A 17,659-nucleotide genomic window follows, 5' to 3' on the forward strand; every position below is an offset into this window, starting at 1 on the left:
CAGTTAAAATTAAATTCATCAGGAACTTATCTAAAACTAACATTTTCTTTGGTGAAAAGCTACTTAAATCACAGTTGATAAGAAAAGATGCAAAAACAAAACAGAAATGAATACACTTTACTTTAGATTTTAAGATGATCTTATGTTCTGAGACTATCAGTGCTGAAGTAAACGTCAACCCAAGACCAGAGTGACACTGAGGCAGTTCAGTGCAAGCATAAGAGCCAGGGGGAGAGAAAGGGGCCAGAAATAAACACACTGAAATCCTAAGTACAGCTGTGTTTTTAGGATGAGCAAGTATTTTCTCTGTTCTCTAAAATTACTGTGATGCTACAATGCCTTTATTGGAAAATGGGAAAAATAAGCAGTGGTTTGTTAATGAGACTTCCTGGGTGCACACAGCCTATGGAGCTTCTAGCTCATGAGCACGAGGAAGAGTGTACAACCAGACTTATCATTACAGCAAAGTCTATAACTGTGAAAAATGAGAAGAAACCGAAGTCTCCTTTCCTAGAAAAACAGACATATTCATTCAATGGAATCCTTCAGAGAAGTGAAAAGTATCGTCCTGGTATGATGTGTCATCCTGGATCCATTTAATAAACCAATGTTAAGCCAAAAAAGCATGATGCAAAAGGACACAAAGTAAAACTATCTTTACATAAGTTATTTAAAGCATGGAAACACTGCTGCATATTTATTCTCAGAATACAAACATAAGTAGTAAAATTAAGAGAGATACAACAATTGAATCTCAAAGGCAGAAGAGAAGTTGCCTGCAGGGAAAGAAAGGTAGTAGGAAAAAAGAAGTCCCCTCTGTCCTCTCTCCATAGCCACCTGGCTTGAGCACCAACTATGAACACTGGGGTCTGGGCTTCGGTGTCCTTTGTGTGCTATGTGACATGTACACAGACCCACAGCTCCCTCACCTGCTCAGGAGGAAATGTGAGGACCCATGGGACTCCTTGCAATCACAGTCCCCATGTCCCTACGCCCCAGTGGCACCTGCACTGTGTACCCCGAGAGCTCAGGACAATCCCACCACTCTACCATCTGCATGTCATTCGAACACCACCCCTTAGAGGGGCCTTCCTTGACCACCCTATTTGAGTAACTCCAATGTCTCCCAACCTTGCTAATTTAATGAGCGGAAACATTGGTGGTCTGCTTTTGTTCTGCAAATGCAGTTACTTTCACTGCTCAGACCCTTGCTACATGGATGGGAGGAGAGGCTGGCTCAACCAACTCGGTCAGCATCATTTCTGTCCCCTCTGCTGGTCACCCCTGGTGCATCTGAGAAGACCGGCTCTGTGAGGCAGCAGAGCTGCACAACCAGAAGAGAGAAACTCAAGAGCACACTGCTCAGGTTTCCAGTTCTGAAGGGAGTGCTTAGGTGGGGAACGTGAGCACGGCACTGCTCTTTCACTATGTTTTCTTGGCTGGATTATGCTGGTAGTCTGCCCAAAAGGGAGCAAACAAAAGGAAGCAGTACATTTTTCTAAGTGACAGGAAGAAAGAAGGCACACATTTTGTCTGTATAAACTGAAAATTAATGAAAATTATCGGCAAACAGCATAAACCATCAAAGTAGTATTATGTTTGAAATGGAAATATTTGATGCTACATATCATTTGCCTTTCAAAAAACTTTTATACACTGAGCTGTCAACCAGAAATTGTCTGGATTTCATTGAGATACTTCAGCCAAAAGGTAAGAACTGCCCATCTGTCAGGATGCCAAGAGGTCGCTGAGCAGACCACATCAGCATTCCTGACAGTGCCACAGGCACGGGGGGAACCAGGCTGAAGAGACAGAAATGGTATCATAGGACATGTACACAATGCCCCAGAAAAACCACCAACAAAGGTACCAGTGGCCTTTGTAGCCAAGACTTGCAGGCAGTGTGCTGCCCTGACACTCCTGCAGGGCTGCAAAGTATTTAAGTGACAGAGGTCTGTAAAAATTTTTAACCAAAGTTCAATAACACATAACAACATCATGTTTCTTAAAATCTCATCAGTTATATCTTTCAAACATCCCCACTCTTAAAACTATATTCTAAATATTTAATAATTTATCTTAATTATAAAAATCTTTTCTTTTACCAGAGGCGCCCAGTAGGTGTAGAGATAGCCTATTTTCAATGCTGGTACAAACTGTGAGCAGGATACTACCAGAAAATAGAGATTCAGGAAAAACTTGAATTGTTCATATAAAACCTAAAAAGGAAAAGAAAAAATTAACACAATCTCTCCAAGGAAAACCTTTAATACTTCAATTAAATAATTAAATCAACATAATATCTAACTACATTTCCATCTAAAGGTGAGAATCTACCCTGAGTTACAGTAAATTTAGTAATTTTGACACTAGCTTTCCAATAACAAAATCACATATAAAGAAAGGTCAGGTTACCCCAAAATTATACTTAAATTGAAAAAAAGACAATTAGAACTTTCAACTACATTGAAACTATCCTCTAAAAGTTTTGATTTTCTGGGCAGCCCCGGTGGCGCAGCGGTTTAGCGCCGCCTGCAGCCTGGGGTGTGATCCTGGAGACCCGGGATCGAGTCCCACATCAGGCTCCCTGCATGGAGCCTGCTTCTCCCTCTACCTATGTCTCTGCCTCTCTCTGTGTCTCTCATGAATAAATAAAATAGGTGAGGAAAAAAAAGTCATTATATGTATATGAAAGCAAATAAGATAACAAAACCTTCCCAATACTAGTAAGTCAATAAATATGTATTTATATACATACAACCGTGTATCTTGATAACTCAGAAAATCTTACAATGGAAAAGTCATGTTAACCTTATATTTTTGAAATGTAAAAAATAAAGTATGATAGGCATGTTTCTGAACACAAACATCTAGGTAGCTTTACAAAAATGAGTGAACAAGCAAAATGTACACAATATGACATCACAAAAACTGCCTTAATCTCCTCCATTTACTTCTCTCGAAGTATATGAAATGATGACATATAACAAGTACATGAATTGCTGACCAACTCAGGAAGACAGTGACCTATATACTCTTTATAGTCTCTTGGCAGTTGATCTGCAAGAAAATTTTCAAGTACAAAATAAGTATCATTCACTGATATTTTAGGAATGCAAATCCTGCAACTATGCTTGTTTTTTTTAATTCAAACAGAGTTATCTTTAAGGAAGAATACCCAAGATCCAGTATATTAATAGACTTCTATGTCCATATTCTCAAATTATTAAATTTAAATTGAAAATCAAAATGGAAAAAAAAAATCAAAATGGAACAAAACCCATGTTTATAGATGAGAATAATTCAAATACCACAATAATTGCAATTAAACTTACAACCTTGCAACTTCCAAATCAGAATCTCCTTGGATGCCACTTTATATGCAACTTGGAAGGTATGGGAAATTTTAACTAGAACAGAGCAATGGGTTAAGTACCTATTGTTGACTTAGAGTCTGGAACCACAGTTTTTATATAATGAAGTTTTCTACATCATCATACAGTTGTCTGTGCAATTCAAAAATCAGCTACATTGATAACACATTTATATTCATAATCATATTCAATTGCTGTCTAAAAATGTTTTGAGTCATTTCATAAATTAATCTCAGCAGGAGAGAAAGCTCTTTTTCCTCAGTCATTTCTTTAAAATCTCAGTTAGCATAAATTATATCTATTAGCAATTCAAAAATTGCCATTTGTGCTAAAAATGGCATAGAATTCCTACTGTGCAATTACCAAATGTTTCTAAAATACTACGTTTTAGATGAAAAGCCTAATTTAAGAGACAATCTAAGAAAAAAAATTCACACGGTAATAGTTGTAAGCCACATCAACAGGTATTTTCAGGACACAGCCCATCCTGGCAGGCTACAAGAACTTGCTCTGGTCAGAGTGAGGCAGCTGTGTGTGCTTTTAGCCACCATAATCAATATGATATTGTCTACTGAATGACCTTTGTGACCTTTAGGAAAATGTACAATGCTTTACGGATCTGTGAGTACTTAAAATTTAAAGAAAACAGGAGCTTCATTCAATAAAGATGGGAATATTTATCTGTCTGAAAGACAGCTTACATTTTACTGTCCTGACAAGAGTAGTCTTTTAACGATGGAGTCAATTGTTTTGTGTGTCTTACTAAAGAGTAAATTAGATATCAAGCATTCGATGAATGGGGGAGGGTGGTGGAAGGCAATCAATGCCTGATATAAAATCAGCATGATTACTTAAATTAAAACGTGAACAGTAAAACTTATTTCATTCATATTACCAAAAGATTTTCTTGCAAAATAGCATTACGAGTAAATAACTAGGATGTGTCAAAATCTTTGATGCAGAAATAAAACCAGTTATCAGCTTCCTTTTCCCTTTAGAAATTGGTCTATAAAAGTAAGAAATGATGCACAAAAACCAAAAATTACTCAATTATTCTAAATATATGCAAACTCTGTTTTGTAACTTAAGCCAAGAATATCACTAGTAAGGAAATATTTAAATATTTAAACTTAGCATATACTTAATTAAATATAACTAATGCTATAACAATATAACATGGCCTAGAATTTATAATATGAAGTAGAAAATATTATCTATAAATGCTTATAAATATTTTGTTACTGAGTCATGTTTGTATAAAAAAATTATTTTACTTTCATCATGAAGTTCCTTACAGGCTTTAAACTTAACATTCCATCCAACCAAAATTTATGACTTATTTTCTGATAATTTAACTTATTTCTACAATAATATAAACATGTCTATCTAGGACTGATATCAAACTATAAATTTTCTTACACTGAACTCTATGATGTACCCATTAAAAGTGTGCATGAATGATTTAAGAACTATTTGAAACATTAATGGTTCAAAAGCAAAAGGACACTGATTTGGGTATGATACAATTAACAGGGAAAAATATTTAAAAAACAACAACAGTGAAAACAAAAGAAGCTAGTAACCCCTGATATGAAACCTATTCTTAGGAAATTTAATAATCTTACCCCAGGTATAAAGGTAAACACATTATATTTTTGGTTTTTTATAGAATTTCTGGGATGCTTTTCTTCACACTTTTCAGGATATCCAAGCCACACTGTGCGAGCTTTCAGTTCTCTCTTTCTTTGACAAATATTTACCAGCCAATCACAGCAACTGCATGAAATAAAAGATACATATTATACATGATTTTTTTTAAGTTTTAAAATTAATTCTACATATTTAGAGCCAATACTAATTGCTCCTTTATTTACCAGACACTGATAGTATATCTAATGCTAACCTGTAGGACTTGTCTTAAAATAGGTTGTGCTGATCTAAATTTGACATAAAACACTAAAAGAGACTTGTATGAGTGCATAATGACCTCTAAAACCTCAGGGAAATGATCTCCCCTGTTTAGACCCTCTTACTAACAAAATAAAACTATTAACATTCTGAAGCAGTCAATGCTCTACTATGAGGAGAAAAGGATAACCATGTGGTTGGCAATTCTCAATATACCATTCAGAGATCCAATGATAAAGATTCTCAGACATCATCTCATCATTGTCTTTGAGGTAATCACTGTTTTCCTCTCTTAAAGATAATTTTAGTAACATTAATATAAAATTAAGAATTGTGGCTCAATTCAATATTTAGAAAGGATACTAATGTTTAATGCGTACTCTAACGCTAATAAAAGCTTAATTACATTTTCATGTAGTTATCTTCATCTATGCAATACATGTTTTAATTCTCAATCTATACTTGCTCTAAGAGTGTCAGGGTTCCACAAGCACAAATACTCCCACTTCCTGGATATCCAAACCATTATTTTTGAATAGAGAAAATAAACTTTTCTTAAAACACTGAAGAAAAATGATGAAAAGGTATCAAAATCATCTGAACTAAGCATAAAATAATCATGAATTTAAACTTGAGCATTAACAATTTGGTTTAACTCAAATTTCCAAACTGCAGAGGAAGACCTAGAATGCTTTATTATAAAGGAAGCTGTTAAACTGCGTCTTCTAGATGTAGGGCAGGCTAGAACAGCAGGCCAGCAGCAGAAGGCAGAAGCTCTGAACTTCACTCTGTGATAAGAGCAAGCTGAAAAGTTTACATGAAATCCTGCATGACAATGACAGTCTTAGAAGGTGTGATTATAAAATGAGGTTGACATATCAGGACTTGGATCTTAAAATTACTGTGGGTGCACTAGCCCTTTACTCCAATCACACTGACATCATTCTTCAGAAATTGCCTCACTTTATAGATCACCCATGGTGGCATCCTAGGCAAGGGAGTACAGATGTGTATATAAACTGAAATCTGTCTATTTCTGCTGAATGTAAAACCACATGAACACTACAGACAACAGCTAGAATAAAACCCTCAACATTAACACCACTGTGTGCTATACCTGAAACAAATAACCCATTAAGTTCCAAAGCCCTACACTCCATAAACTCTAAACTAAATACCAAGGGCTAAAAATACATATACTCAATAGTTTATTTTTTTCTCTACAGAACTGTAGAGGAAAAAACTCCAAGATTCCTAGACTTCCAAGATGCAACTAAATTATTTGCAACACTTTGCTACTAATAACTATCAACAAACAAAAGTGTTATTACTAATTATTTCCTTATGCAAACCCAGAAGCAAGTCATAAACCATAATCAAATCACACGCTGTCTCACAAAATTAAATGAATACAAGGCTTAAGGTTTTACAAGCCTGGAGCTCCACCAGAACTGCTACGGGATGATGTAGACAGAAAACAGGACCAGAAAGGAGAGATGAGTGACTTGAATGTCAAGAGTAGAGGACATAAACACCAAAAATTAAAAAAGAAAAAAAGTCTGTAACCCAAGAAGTATACATAAGCCCTACTGAGTTGCAGAGCTAAGCAGGAAAATAAAATTATGGGCAATTTTTGAATAAGATACACTGGTAAACACTGATACTGATAGGGAGAACCTAGGAGAGGTCCTTGGGAAAAAAATAACCAGGAGCCGCAGCTAACTAACACTTCCATTCAGGCAGAACATTTTCTAAACAAGTGATCACTCAGGGGACACTGCCCATTTATAGATAAGCCTCCTGACACTGTCAGGTCAAAGTGACACTAAACCCAATTGACACAAAGTATATTGTTTATTAAAACATCATAGGATTAGTTTTTCACAAATGCCTCTATAATCAAAGTAATACTCTAATATTAGAGTATCTTTATATACCAAGATCCTGTCTCCTAAAGCTTTAACTAGTCATAATTATGTAATAGCTACCAAAATTTAGAGAGCCTTCTTCCAAAAACAACCAAATCTAGATACTTATGATATCTGACAGGTACCCATGGTTACCAAGAGCAGCACAGACTACCATCATCTTAAAAGATTAGCATCTCCCCATGTTTCTGCACTGCAAATGTGCTGCAGATTCCCTGAAAATGTGGAGACCATTAAGGACAGGAATAATCCCAGAATATGACATCCACCTCAACCCACCCATCCACCCCACAGTTCCTATGAAAATATCCTCAGTGGCTCCACTTCCTAAGGATAAAGTGGCTTTTGGTAAGAAGTGAAATGTACATCTCTTGAGAAAGATACCACCATTCAGAGAACTAGCATGTCGACATGCATCACAATAACTCACAGGAAGGACAATCAAAGTTTTGGAGGACAGATTATGGAAAATTTTTTTCAATGTGTCAGAGCTGGACTTTTTACCAAATAATAAAGATGAGAAAGCAGTTCCTAAGCTATGAAGAAATAAAAGCCTACTCAGTTGCTGAAATTAAGAATAATTTTAAAATAAGCCTCACTAGTCATGGAGTCTACAAATAGAAATATACTGAAATATTTACAACTCAATATTAGTTGCAACCTACCCGAAATATTTACAACTCATTATTATTTACTACCTACCTTTATTACAATATTCACCAACATTTCCTCCTGTAATTAAACCAAGTAATCTTACGTATCTTCTACTTGTCAATCCAAAATCTAGTATTAGTGACACTGAATTTTATAATGCCTAACATTTAGGGAATAAAAAACAAGCAAATACTCAAAAATGAAAATTTATAAGAAATTAAGAAAATATAACCAATCTAAGTTGCAAGATGTACAATTTCATTGTGTAAGGTGCAGTTTTTAATTTAAGCAATAATCTTTCAGTAAGGCAAATATCATTGAACAAGAAGAACATGACAATATCTTGGATCATTTCTCATTCCCCATGGCAAAAAAAGACACACATTAGGCCGTACAGACTGATTAGAATCTGCCAATATGGTTGTAAGCTTTTTCTACATTATCACCATTTATCGAGATAGACTTTATATATCTATTATACTTGATTGTTTTGTGTTTTTGCTAACATCTCCATTTGCAAATATATTCTTAACACTTTCCTTTAAAAAAAAGTAATATATTACAAATAAAATCCAAAATTTGGCTATGTTCCATTTGGTAAAAACAAAGTCCTGTAAAAGACCAAAAATAATTAACTCAATGGGGGTGCCTGGCTAGCTCAGTTGGAAGAGTGTGTGACTCTGATCTCGGGGTTGTGACTTCAAGCCCCAGGTTGGGTGTAGACATTACTTAAATATCTAAAACTTAAAAAAATTAATTCAACAATGTATTCAAAACTATGAGGAGACTCGTAACATTAAAAGTCCATAATTCTTGGCAACTATTTGGGAGCAGAGATAAGTACCACTTCTGTAACACACGAGGTCCTTTCAGAGTCCACACCATTAACAAGAAACTGTCCATGTCATCACAGTCTGTGCCTGTCAGTACCCACTCTCCCTTGCTCCACACCCTCAGCAATCGCTGACAGCTCCTCTATTACTCGGTGAGTCTCCATGCACACAAGATACTCCTCAATTCCAATGAGATCCTTGTGTCAGGTTCCCCTTAGGATGCAGAGACCAGGCCGTTATCCACTTGAAGACACCACCAGGACTGGTCTAATTTGGAGCACACCTCTTCACCCTAGCAGTTTTCCCAGTTCACAGAGCAAAGAGTAACGGCTTTAGTTTGTCAAATCAGACCTTGGTTCAATTTCTGGCTTGTCGCTAAACCAATTTAAGAGGGACTCTCCTAGTTCTTGGCTGGAAGTAGTGGAGAATGAATGTCCAGCTCCTGAAGAAGGTGCATACCATGGAGAAAGAGCACCCCAGTACCAATCGTGCTCCTCTGTGCACTGGGCACCAACAGGGAACACACCTGTGAATTGCACACCACAGCCATGAATTGGAACAGTGGCTCCACCCAGAATCCTCTGCTTCAGCTCTCTCCTCAGTTCACAACCCTGGCCACCCCCCCACCCCAGATCCCCCAGCCACACTTCCACTGCCAAGTCTGTGAGACTTCAGGCGCTCTCACTGATAGACAGTCATAACATTATGCTGGAGTCAATACAAATGCATGACTATTGATTTTCCTTTGTTGGTTATTGATCTACCAAAGCATGACCAATTTTCCCATGTTTTCAGTCCTCATCTGAATCCCAGTCACCTTCTCACTCAAATAACCCCATGTTCCCAATTAAGGATAAGAAAAGTTATCTTCTCCACCACTACTTCACTCTTCCACCCCTACCCTTCCCTCTGCCTAAAAGGATGGATAAAAGTTTTCCTTCTCAAAGTCATCTTTCTCCCCAAGCTGCCCCTTTCCTTTATTTTTCAAAACCTAGGCCACATGTCCCCTGACATTTTCAGAAACATCACCCTTCCACGTGGCTCCCATTATCACAACAATGACAGGACTCTAAAACTTACATCTCCAAATCCTGCTTCTGAACCTGACAGAACTGTTTATATTACACAACCCAAGTTGGATTTTAATTAAGAAAATTATCAACAGTTTTAGATGAGCAATCTATAACAACAAACAAACCCCACAGCTCACATCATACTTAATGGTGAAATACTAAAAGCTTTCTCCCTAACACTGAGAACAAGAAGCAAGAAGGTATACTCGCCACTGCTATTCGACATAATGTGTTCCAGACAGACCCATAAGGCAAAAAATGAAAATAAAAGGCATATAGGTTGTAAAAGGAAGAAATAAAACTGTCCCTGTTTGCAGATGACATGACTCTCCATGTAGAAAATTACATGGAATCTACAAGAGCACTCTTAGCATTACAGTAAGTTTAGCAAGGTTGTAGGATAAAAGACAAACATACAAAATCCAACTCTAGTTCTATACACTAGCAATGAAGAAAATGTGGAAACCAAAATTTAAAATGCCAGTTACAAACAAGAAAAAAAGAAAGGAAATACTTAGGAATAAATCTAACATGTATAAGACCTGTGTGCTGAAAACTACAAAATACTGATGAAAAAGATCAAAGTTCTAAATAAACAGAGAGATGTAAATTGTGATCTAGAAGATTCAACACAGTAAACATGTCAATTCCCTCAAGTTAATACACAGGTTAAACATAAGTCCTATCAAAATCTCTGAAAGGATTTTACAGATTGGGCTAGATTATTCTAAAATATCTATGGAAAGGCCATGTAACTGGAATAGCTATGAGAATCTTGAAAAAAAGAATAAAAGGAATCAACCTACACCATTTTAAGACTTAGATAAAGGAACAGTTCTCCAAACTGGGTAGCACCAACAGGGCAGACAAAAAGACAATAAAGATAACATAACAGAGTAGATAGCCCCCACTCACGTACAGCCAACTGATCAGTGACACAGGTACAAAAGCAATTCAGCAAAAAAAGGATGGTCTTTTCAACAAATGGTGTGTAGCATTTGGATATATATAGGCAAAATATAAATCTCAACTGAAACTTCCCACCTTGGACAAAAATCACTCAAAAAGGATCTAAATGTAAAACTATAAAACTTATAGAGGAAAATCTTTGAGATACAGGACTGAGATACAGTGAAAAGTTCTCCGACGTGACACCAAAAATGCAATGCTCAATGGCAAAAACAGAGACCAACAAACAACTGGACTTCATCAAAATTAAAGTCTTTGGGTCTGTGGAAAAATTCTTTCAGGGGATGAAAAAACAAGCTACAGAATGGAAGAAAATATTTACAAACTACCTACCTAACAGAAGACTCACAGATATAATATATAAAGAACTCTTAAAACTCACAAGAAAAAAAAACAAAAAAACAAAAAAACCAAAAAGACAATGAACAGACCTAAAGAAACACTTACTGTAGAAGACATGCCAATGACAGGAGAGTCAGCCTCACTAGTCCTTTAGAAAATGGAAATAAACTGAGGCCACAATGAGCCATCACTACACACATATTCTAACAGCTAAGATAAAAAAACAGTGACAACAAAGGTTGACAAGGAGATACTGAATCTCTCCTATACTGCTGGTTGAAATGTGAAATTGTACAGCCACTCTGGGAAACAGTTCAGTACTTCAACAAAACTAAACATATACTTACTATGTAACCCAGCAACTGCCTCTTACACATTTATCCCAAAGAAATGAAAACTTATGTCCACACACAAAAAACCCATACATGATAGTTCAGAGCAGCTTTTTTCAAACATCCAAAACTTGAAACAATCTAAATGTCATGCAATAGGTTAATGGTTAAATAAACATTCATCCATGTTTGGATGGATGCCAGTCAGCAATAAAAAGGAACAAACTACTGATACACACAACTATTTGGGTAGATCTCAAGGGCACTGTGTTGGCTAAAATAGGCCAATCTCCAAAAATCGGTAATTGAGTGTTTTACTTGACATTCTCAAAATTAAAATTAGAGAAATAGAAAACGTAATTAGTAGTTGCCAGAGCCCAGGGCCTGGTGCAGGAGAGAGAAAATGACTACAGAAGCCAGGAGACATGTGCAGTGATGGGACAGTTCTAGTTCTACATCTTTACTGCTGTAGGGGTTACACAAACCTACACATGTAGTAAAATGCAGTGAACTATAGCCAGTTTATATGAGTGTCAACTTCCTGGTTTGACACTATACCATAGTTATTTAAGATACAACCACTGGGGGGGTACTAGGTGAAGGGGTAAGTAGGACCCCTCTATGATAACTCTGCAATTTCCTTTGAAACTATAGTTATTTCAAAAGAAAAGGGTTTTTTTGTTTGTTTGTTTGTTTTAAGATTTTAATTATTTGTTTGAGAGAGGGAGAAAGAGAAGACAAGTAGAGGGGAGGGGCAGAGGGAGAAGCAGACTCCCTGCTGAGCAGGGAGCCTGAAATGGGGTGGAGGGGACACCACCTGATCCCAGGACCCCAAGACCATGACCTGAGCTGAAGGCAGATAGATGCTTAATCCACTGAGCCACCAGGCACCTCAGAAAAGCTGTTTTTCTTTTTTTAATACAACAAAGTAAAAGAATGAAAATTATATACTATGCAAACAGTAATCAAAGAAAGCTGGTATCAAGAAAGAGAGGGAGAGACAGAGACAAATCAAGAAACAGTCTTAATAATAGAGAAAACACTGATGGTCACCAGGGGAGGTGGATAGGGGGATAGGTGAAACACATCAAGGGAATGAACGAGGATGATCACAGGGCCACCATATTTCTTATAATTATTTTTAATATCATTTAGTCACATAATTTATAGTAGCATGGGTTTATAAAAGATGTTTAAGACTGGTTGGTAACTTAGCCTTGTCTTAGATTTTTTTTGAAAATGGAGAAAGAAGGGAGTTACGAGTCAGAGAATATTTCAGGCTGACGTGTTGAATATAAATTCTACAAACAGCAAATAGGAATGTAACTTATTTAAGCCTATTGGTTCACATTTTTAAAAGCACCCTCATTTCTTTAAGGTGAAGTACTATTAATGTTTCTGAAAGTCTACTTTTTTTTTTTTTTTAAGATTTTATTTACTTATTCATTAGAGACACACAGAGAGGGAGAGGCAGAGACACAGGCAGAGGGAAAAGCAGGCTCCATGCGGGGAGCCGGATGCGGGACTCGATTCCAGGTCTCCAGGATCAGGCCCTGGGCTGAAGGCGGCGCCGAATGGCTGAGCCACTGGGGCTGCCCTGTGATTTTTTTTTTTTTTTAATTAGCAATGCATAACATTTATTTCCTTGACATTTGTCTTCCAAAGAGTTCACAGTGTTTCAGTGTCAGTTGAAACAGGGGAAGAATCTCAGGGAAGAATCCTTCACATAATAATAGGACCATTGGTAATAATGTCTCTCAGTTCTTTCCAAATCCATAAAGATGCATTTCCTGATGAGTGACTGAGCTCGGGTTCCAAGTCCCTGCTCCGCTGTGTCGGGTATACTTGGACACAAGCTCGAGCTTGTAAATAAACCCTCGTGTGTTTGCATCGGTGTTGGCTTCTCGGTGGTTTCTCGGATTCGCAATCTTGGGCACAACAGTCTCGGGGTCCAAGTCCCTGCTCCGCTGTGTGCAGAACTGATAAATCACTATATTATATACCTGAAGCTAATATAACACCATATGTTAACTAACTGGAATGAAAATAAAAAAATAAAAATAAAGAAAGTCGGTATCACTTCATTGAAGTTAGACACTATGAGCCTGCATAGAAGAAATATTACCAGAGAAAAAGATCAGTCCAAGAATAAGTTAGTACCCCTACACTTGCATCACCTAGTAACATACTCTAAAATACATAAAGCAAAACTGACAAATTAAAAGCAGTAGAGGGGATCCCTGGGTGGCTCAGCGGTTTAGCACCTGCCTTCGGCCCAGGGTGTGATCCTGGAGTCCCGGGATCGAGTCCCACGTCGGGCTCCCTGCATGGAGCCTGCTCCTCCCTCTGCCTGTGTCTATGCTTCTCTCTACATATATCTCCCATGAATAAATAAATAAAATCTTTAAAAAAATAAAAAATAAAAAAAAATAAAAGCAGTAGACACATCTTCAATGATATTGAGAAACTCACATAAGTTTCTCTAACTGATAAGCAAACTTTGACTACGAATACAGAAAATTCAAACAAGACTATTAACAAATATAACTCACTAACATACAGAGCAACACAGTCAACAAAAAAGTACAAATTAGGGACACCTGGATGGCTCAGTGGTTGAGCATCTGCCTTCAGCTCAGGATGTGATCCCAGGTCCTGGGATCAAGTCCTGCATCGGGCTTCCTGCAGGGAGCCTGCTTCTCCCTCTGCCTGTGTCTCTGCCTCTCTCTGTGTCTCTCAATAATAAATAAATAAAATCTTGGAAAAAAAAGTACAAATTATTTTCAAATACACAAAGAAAATTGACTAACACTGCCCATATATAATGAATCATAAAGCAAGTCTCAACACATTACAAAGACTGAAAGAAAAAACTAGTAAGTATGTTCTCAGGCCAGAATGGAATTAAGATGACAGTCAATCATGTGGTTCGTGGATGGCTCAGTCAGTGAAGCGTCTGCCTGCAGCTCAGGTCATGATCCCAGGGTTCTAGGACTGAGCCCAGCCCAGCATCTCCCTGCTCAGTGGGGAGCCTACCTCTCCCCTCTGCCCCTGCCCCTCCTCCACTGCTCATGCTCTCTCTCTTGCTCTCTCTCTCTCTCTTCAATAACAAAATCTTTTTTTTTTCTTTAAAGGTAAGTCAATTACAGAGAGATAATTAGGAAAATTCCCAACTGTTTGGAAATTAAGCAGCATGGTTCTAAACTGAACATCAACTAAAGCAGAAATGACAACGTAAATCAGAACATATTTTGAATGAACTAAATGATAATGAAAATACTGAATGTCAAAACTTACATGCATCTATTTTCTTAAAAGAAAAAGGTACAAAGCTGGTAATCTGAGAATTCATCTTAGGAAGAAGCACAAGAAGAACGGCAAGTAAAGAGGGAAAAAAAAAAAAACAAAAAAAACGGCAAGTTAAAGCATGAGAGAAAATAAAAGGAAGACCAGACATCAGTAACACCAAGAAGCAGATACCCTAAGGACTCAGGTGTCACTCATACAGTGTCCCACAGAGAATGTTTAACCCTAACTTAACCATGAGGAGACCTCAGACAAACCAAAATTTGAAATGTTCCATAAAATACCTATTGTATAGTCCTCAAAAACGTCAGTGGAATGCAAGATAAAGAAATGGCAAGTGGGGTTCCACATTAACAGAGCCAGCACAGGCAGGCCACCCACCACCACGCCAATGTGGGCAGGATCAGGGCAGAGACAGAGTAGGATGCTGACTTAAAGGAGAAGTAAAGTACCCTGTCAGAGTGAAATTTCCTGACCATGGCAACTGCCTGCTAGTCATGTAAGAAAATACCATATTCCAGGGCACCTGGGTGGCTCAGTGGTCGAGCATCTGCCTTTAGCTTAGGGCATGATCCTGGGGTCCTGGGATCGAGTCCCCCATCAGGCTCCCCGCAGAGAGCCTGCTTCTCCCTCTGCCTGTGTCTCTGCCTCTGTGTATCTCTCACAATAAAATCTTAAAAAAAAAAAAAAAAAAAAAGAACCATCTTCCTAAGAAATAGGCCCCAAAGAACTAAGGTTAAAGAGGAATGAACCTTGCTGTTCAACATAGTACTGGAAGTCCTAGACTCAGCAATCAGACAACAAAAAGACATTAAAGGCATTCAAATTGGCAAAGAAGTCAAACTCTCCCTCTTCGCCGATGACAGGATACTCTACATAGAAAACCCAAAAGTCTCCACCCCAAGATTGCTAGAACTCATACAGCAATTCGGTAGCGTGGCAGGATACAAAATCAATGCCCAGAAGTCAGTGGCATTTCTATACACTAACAATGAGACTGAAGAAAGAGAAATTAAGGAGTCAATCCCATTTACAATTGCACCCAAAAGCATAAGATACCTAGGAATAAACCTAACCAAAGATGTAAAGGATCTATACCCTGAAAACTATAGAACACTTCTGAAAGAAATTGAGGAAGACACAAAGAGATGGAAAAATATTCCATGCTCATGGATTGGCAGAATTAATATTGTGAAAATGTCAATGTTACCCAGGGCAATATACACGTTTAATGCAATCCCTATCAAAATACCATGGACTTTCTTCAGAGAGTTAGAACAAATTATTTTAAGATTTGTGTGGAATCAGAAAAGACCCCGAATAGCCAGGGGAATTTTAAAAAAGAAAACCATATCTGGGGGCATCACAATGCCAGATTTCAGGTTGTACTACAAAGCTGTGGTCATCAAGACAGTGTGGTACTGGCACAAAAACAGACACATAGATCAGTGGAACAGAATAGAGAATCCAGAAGTGGACCCTGAACTTTATGGGAAACTAATATTCGATAAAGGAGGAAAGACTATCCATTGGAAGAAAGACAGTCTCTTCAATAAATGGTGCTGGGAAAATTGGACATCCACATGCAGAAGAATGAAACTAGACCACTCTCTTTCACCATACACAAAGATAAACTCAAAATGGATGAAAGATCTAAATGTGAGACAAGATTCCATCAAAATCCTAGAGAAGAACACAGGCAACACCCTTTTTGAACTCGGCCACAGTAACTTCTTGCAAGATACATCCACGAAGGCAAAAGAAACAAAAGCAAAAATGAACTATTGGGACTTCATCAAGATAAGAAGCTTTTGCACAGCAAAGGATACAGTCAACAAAACTCAAAGACAACCTACAGAATGGGAGAAGATATTTGCAAATGACATATCAGATAAAGGGCTAGTTTCCAAGATCTATAAAGAACTTCTTAAACTCAACACCAAAGAAACAAACAATCCAATCATGAAATGGGCAAAAGACATGAACAGAAATCTCACAGAGGAAGACATAGACATGGCCAACATGCACATGAGAAAATGCTCTGCATCACTTGCCATCAGGGAAATACAAATCAAAACCACAATGAGATCCCACCTCACACCAGTGAGAATGGGGAAAATTAACAAGGCAGGAAGCAACAAATGTTGGAGAGGATGCGGAGAAAAGGGAACCCTCATACACTGTTGGTGGGAATGTGAACTGGTGCAGCCACTCTGGAAAACTGTGTGGAGGTTCCTCAAACAGTTAAAAATATACCTGCCCTACGACCCAGCAATTGCACTGTTGGGGATTTACCCCAAAGATACAAATGCAATGAAACGCCGGGACACCTGTACCCCAATGTTTATAGCAGCAATGGCCACGATAGCCAAGCTGTGGAAGGAGCCTCGGTGTCCAACGAAAGATGAATGGATAAAGAAGATGTGGTTTATGTATACAATGGAATATTACTCAGCCATTAGAAATGACAAATACCCACCATTTGCTTCAACGTGGATGGAACTGGAGGGTATTATGCTGAGTGAAGTAAGCCAGTCGGAGAAGGACAAACATTATATGTTCTCATTCATTTGGGGAATATAAATAATAGTGAAAGGGAATATAAGGGAAGGGGGAAGAAATGTGTGGGAAATATCAGAAAGGGAGACAGAACGTAAAGACTGCTAACTCTGGGAAACGAACTAGGGGTGTTGGAGGGGGAGGAGGGCGGGGGGTGGGAGTGAATGGGTGACGGGCACTGGGGGTCATTCTGTATGTTAGTAAATTGAACACCAATAAAAAATAAATTAAAAAAAAAAAAAAAAAAGAGGAATGAACTTGTCAACAACCCTGTCTGAAAGGACTCTGAAAATAACAGTGAGATATAAAGAGAATGGCAAATAAATGTAGCAGAAGGTTAAATAAACATTAGTGGTCTTAGGCAAAGGGCACAGAGGAATT

The 17,659-nt window shown here is 37.7% G+C and overlaps 1 protein-coding gene across 8 annotated transcripts in view; it reads right to left on the minus strand.

Moving 5' to 3' along the window:
* Positions 1-17,659, minus strand: part of ATP9B (ATPase phospholipid transporting 9B (putative)) — a 237,325-nt gene that overhangs the window by 194,527 nt on the left and 25,139 nt on the right. For all 8 annotated transcript variants that reach the window (XM_072817398.1, XM_072817319.1, XM_072817557.1 and 5 more), the window contains 2 exons: positions 5,000-5,150; positions 2,106-2,219 (listed from right to left, as the gene is read on the minus strand). In XM_072817398.1, coding sequence (XP_072673499.1) covers positions 2,106-2,219; positions 5,000-5,150 — 265 coding nt within the window. The remainder of the gene's footprint in view (positions 1-2,105; positions 2,220-4,999; positions 5,151-17,659) is intronic.

This window comes from Canis lupus, chromosome 1 (assembly GCF_048164855.1).
Source record: "Canis lupus baileyi chromosome 1, mCanLup2.hap1, whole genome shotgun sequence".
In the NCBI taxonomy this organism is placed as follows: domain Eukaryota; kingdom Metazoa; phylum Chordata; class Mammalia; order Carnivora; family Canidae; genus Canis; species Canis lupus.